Source organism: Sinocyclocheilus anshuiensis, unplaced genomic scaffold, assembly GCF_001515605.1.
Source record: "Sinocyclocheilus anshuiensis isolate Anshui unplaced genomic scaffold, SAMN03320099.WGS_v1.1 scaffold1561, whole genome shotgun sequence".
Lineage (NCBI taxonomy): Eukaryota > Metazoa > Chordata > Actinopteri > Cypriniformes > Cyprinidae > Sinocyclocheilus > Sinocyclocheilus anshuiensis.
This window is the reverse complement of record NW_015536630.1, coordinates 144,071-148,087: the sequence shown is the minus strand read 5'-3', so window position 1 is coordinate 148,087 and position 4,017 is coordinate 144,071. Positions and strand designations below refer to the sequence as shown.

The following is a 4,017-nucleotide window of genomic DNA, read 5'->3' as shown; positions in this document are numbered from 1 at the left end:
GCTGAACCAAAGGTGTGCTGGAGGTTTTCAAGGCATCCATTTCTCTTTCTCTCTCCGTTATCCATGTGGAAAATGCTTCAAACTCACTCCCGAAAGTATTCCACTGATCTTTCATCCCCTCCAAAGTCTTCACACTGAAAAATTATATACAGTAGTAATCAAAAAACGGCCTTATGGATTCATAATGAATTCACAGATTATGTTTAATACATTTGTCTAAATAATCTTAGCGTAAAATCTATGAAATAAAGTAGGGTATTACTCTCGCTTGAGTCGAGTCTCAACTTTGTCCACTTGTTCACTCAGAGCACGTGCTTGATCCCGGAGGAGAGAGTGATTTTTGAGGCCCAACTGGATCTCTGTGGCCCTCTTGAGAAGAGTGTTCACCTGTCTGGCCTCTATTTCACACTGTTTCAGGAGCTCCTGCAGAAACATCAGCAACAGATGAAGTGAAAATGTCCGTGGCATTGTTTTGTTTTTGTGAGGCAGAATAAACCAAATGATTGCAAACCATTTCAAAACAAAAGCCTGTAGTTGATTAGCCTGTAGGCTGTTTACAGTTGTGTGTTTATTGGCTATTTTACAATGGCTTGTAATGAGGCTCATTCAGTGTATGGCCAGAGCAGATTTTCTAATGAGGATTTTGGTTGTAAAAGCTCTCGCAGCTCTTCTGTTTTCAAAATAAAGACGCTCATGTTTAATTAAAGGTGATTCATTACACAGAGCCACTGGAGATCAAGTGTTATTCTCACCTTGGCCTGCTCCAGCTCTGTGCTGAGACTGTCTGGACTGCTGAAGTTCATCTCTCTCTCTGTGACCGATCGCACTTTACCCACAAACTCCCTCACTGCTGCCTGCTGACCCTCAAACTCCTGCCAAGCAGCTAAAGTCACCTGACAACAGAGATGGACATTGTTTCAAAGTCAGAAACTGAAATTATCTGCTTAATAAAAAATTTAAATAAATAAAAAAAATCGACGTGAAACTGCATTCAAAACACAATATATAAATGTAATATATTGAATTAAATTTAATTTCATTCTCACCTCCAGGTTCTGTAACATATACATAACATCTAAAATACATAATTATATTATTTTATTTTATTTGACTTGACTTAACCATTCTCACCTCCAGGTTCTTTTCCTGTGACTCTGTGCTTTGATCCATTTCACTCAAGGTAGCCTCTAGTTTCTGCAGGTCTTCCTGTAAGCTCTCCTCCAGACCCTCCTCTACCTGCAGCTGCTTCCCACGGTTTATCTGCTCTTGCATTTCCTTCCGCTTGAGCCGGAGACGCTTGAGTTGTTGCTGCACATTAGGAAAGCACATGAATGTTAGATATAAATATGATTTTCAGCTATCGGCTATGATATAACATGGTTGCAGTGAGGGTGGCACCTGATGAAGCAGCAGCAATTGTTGGGCTTCTCTGACGGACTCAGAGTTCAGAATCTTGCTGGTCTCTGACTGCAGCTCCTGCTGACCCTGTGTCAACTCCTCCAGTGTAGTTTTCACCTCCTCTCTGAACTGCACACAGTCGCTCACCGCCAGCACGACCTTCTCTGACTATCACAACACACACATACAATCTGTTATTAATATTTAAAAGCATCGTAACACAGGAAAGACTTTCAAGTCAAGACACAGTAGCAAAAACAGCCAGTTTCATTCTAAAAGGGTGGAAAATGGTCATGTAAAAGTTTGAAACCAAAATTAGAAACCATTATGAGTGGGCGATAGGGCAAATGTGGGCAAAACTACATAATCTCAACAAAAAGTTGTTTAATCCAAAGAAAATACTTAAAAAAATTGACTCATTTACTTTATACATAGCAGCTAACAGCTGATTTACATTGATATTTTCTATATATTACATATCACCTCCAGCTTCAAAATATACAGAAAAGATATAATATGTGACTCTGGAGCACAAAGCCAGTCTTAAGTCGCTGGGGTATGTTTGTAACAATAGCCAAAAATACATTGTATGGGTCAAAATTATCGATTTTTCTTTTATGCCAAAAATCATTAGGATATTAAGTAAAGATCATGTTCCATGAAGATATTTTGTAAATTTCCTACTGTAAATATATTAAAACTTAATTTTTGATTAGTAATATGCATTGCTAAGAACTTCATTTGGACAACTTTAAAGGCGATTTTCTCAATATTTAGATTTTTTTGCACCCTCAGATTCCAGATTTTCAAATAGTTGCATCTCAGCCAAATATTGTCCGATCCTATCAAACCATACATCAATGGAAATCTTATTTATTCAGCTTTCAGGTGATGTATAAATCTCAATTTCGAAAAATTTACCCTTATGACTGGGTTTGTGGTCCAGGGTCACATATAATGTATTATATAAAATATATTATATACAATTTATATCTACAGTATATTATATATATTTCATGTATACTTAATATATAATAATATAGAAAAATTATATTTTTAAATTTGCTTTCAAAATCCTCACCTCCAGGTTCTATAAAATATATAGATATCCGCTGGCAGCTGATTTACTTTGATATTTTCCCATATGGCAGATGATTTATTTGAATTTGTTCTTAAAATGAGTATGTCTTACCTCAGAAAGGGATGTGAGGAGACCCTTAAAGTCACTGGAGAGTTTGCTGAGAGCAGCTCCCTGTCTCTGAGTGTCACTCTCTGTGCAAACCTCTATCAGAGCAGCCAAACGCGTCTTCAACCAGCTCATGTTCCCCTCCTGCAGTTCAGCATCGTTTCTCAGACACTGCAAATCATGAAGGGGCGATCAATCAAGATTTCACACAGCTGTCACATTCAGTTTCTTCCCACTTCATCTTTGTTTCTCACCTCTATAGTGGATTTGACCTGTCCAAACTTGCTGGGGTCTCCAGCTCTGTTTCGCAGAAGTCTGAGTTGACTTTCCTTCGATGTAACCCAGGCGGAGAGTTCAGAGAACCTGCAAACACACACAAAATCTAATTATATGGTCAATATCCTATCAATTAAAATTAATTTATATCAGCAGTGATTTTACATGCAACAGTACAACATTTAAGTCACATTTGTGACCCTGGACCACAAACCCAGTCATAAGGTTAAATTTTTTGAAATTGAGATTTGTACATCAGCTGAATAAATAAGCTTTCCATTGATGTATGGTTTGTTGGGAAATGACAATATTTGGCCGAGATACAATAATATCCTAATGATGTTTGGCATAAAAGAAAAATCGATCATTTTGACCCATACAATGTATTTTTGGCTATTGCTAAAAATATATCCCAGCGACTTAAAACTGGTTTTGTGCTCCAGGGTCACATTTATTTATATAGCAATTTATACAATACAGATTTTTTCAAAGCAGCTTCACATTAATACACAAGAAAATAACAGCAATAATGCACTAAAATCCATCAATTATGAAACAAATACCATTTCAGCTGTATAGCAGCTCGAAAATGACAATAGTGTCATTATTTAGCTCAATTTAGTTCAGTTTTGATTCAATTTAGGTCAGTAACAGAGGGAATGTTGCAAAATTCAATAGTTATGAAGCGAATACAATTCAACAGTAAAGCAGCTTGACAGAAGGCAATAATGTCATTATTCAGCTCAGGTCAGTTCTATGTTGATTCAGTTCAGTTCAATAACTGTGCAAAGTTAAAGGGTTAGTTCACCCAAAAATGAAAATTCTGTCATTAATTACTCACCCTCGTGTTGTTCCAAACCCGTAAGACCTTCGTTCATTCAACTGTAAAGTTACGAAGCTACGAGAATACTTTTTTGCACAAAGAAAACAAAAATAACAACTTTATTCCACATTTTCGTCTCTACTGCGTCACTTTGGACGCACGTTCACGACAGTATCATGATGCGAGCGTGTGGCGGCGCCTGCGCTGACCCAGATCTGGCGTGATGACGTCATTACGCCGGATCTGGGTCAGCGCCGCCACACGCTCGCGACCTTGAACATGTGACCTTGAACGTGGTAGTTACCTTGCTGTCTATGGGAGGGTCAGAGACAGC

The 4,017-nt window shown here is 37.8% G+C and overlaps 1 protein-coding gene across 1 annotated transcript in view; it reads right to left on the bottom strand.

Moving 5' to 3' along the window:
- Window positions 1–4,017, bottom strand: part of LOC107653911 (nesprin-1-like) — a 120,523-nt gene that overhangs the window by 72,551 nt on the left and 43,955 nt on the right. Inside the window, exons 29-35 of the mRNA XM_016440777.1 lie at window positions 2,839–2,947; window positions 2,591–2,755; window positions 1,399–1,566; window positions 1,132–1,308; window positions 753–893; window positions 263–423; window positions 1–134 (exon numbers count right to left, since the gene is read on the bottom strand). Coding sequence (XP_016296263.1) covers window positions 1–134; window positions 263–423; window positions 753–893; window positions 1,132–1,308; window positions 1,399–1,566; window positions 2,591–2,755; window positions 2,839–2,947 — 1,055 coding nt within the window. The remainder of the gene's footprint in view (window positions 135–262; window positions 424–752; window positions 894–1,131; window positions 1,309–1,398; window positions 1,567–2,590; window positions 2,756–2,838; window positions 2,948–4,017) is intronic.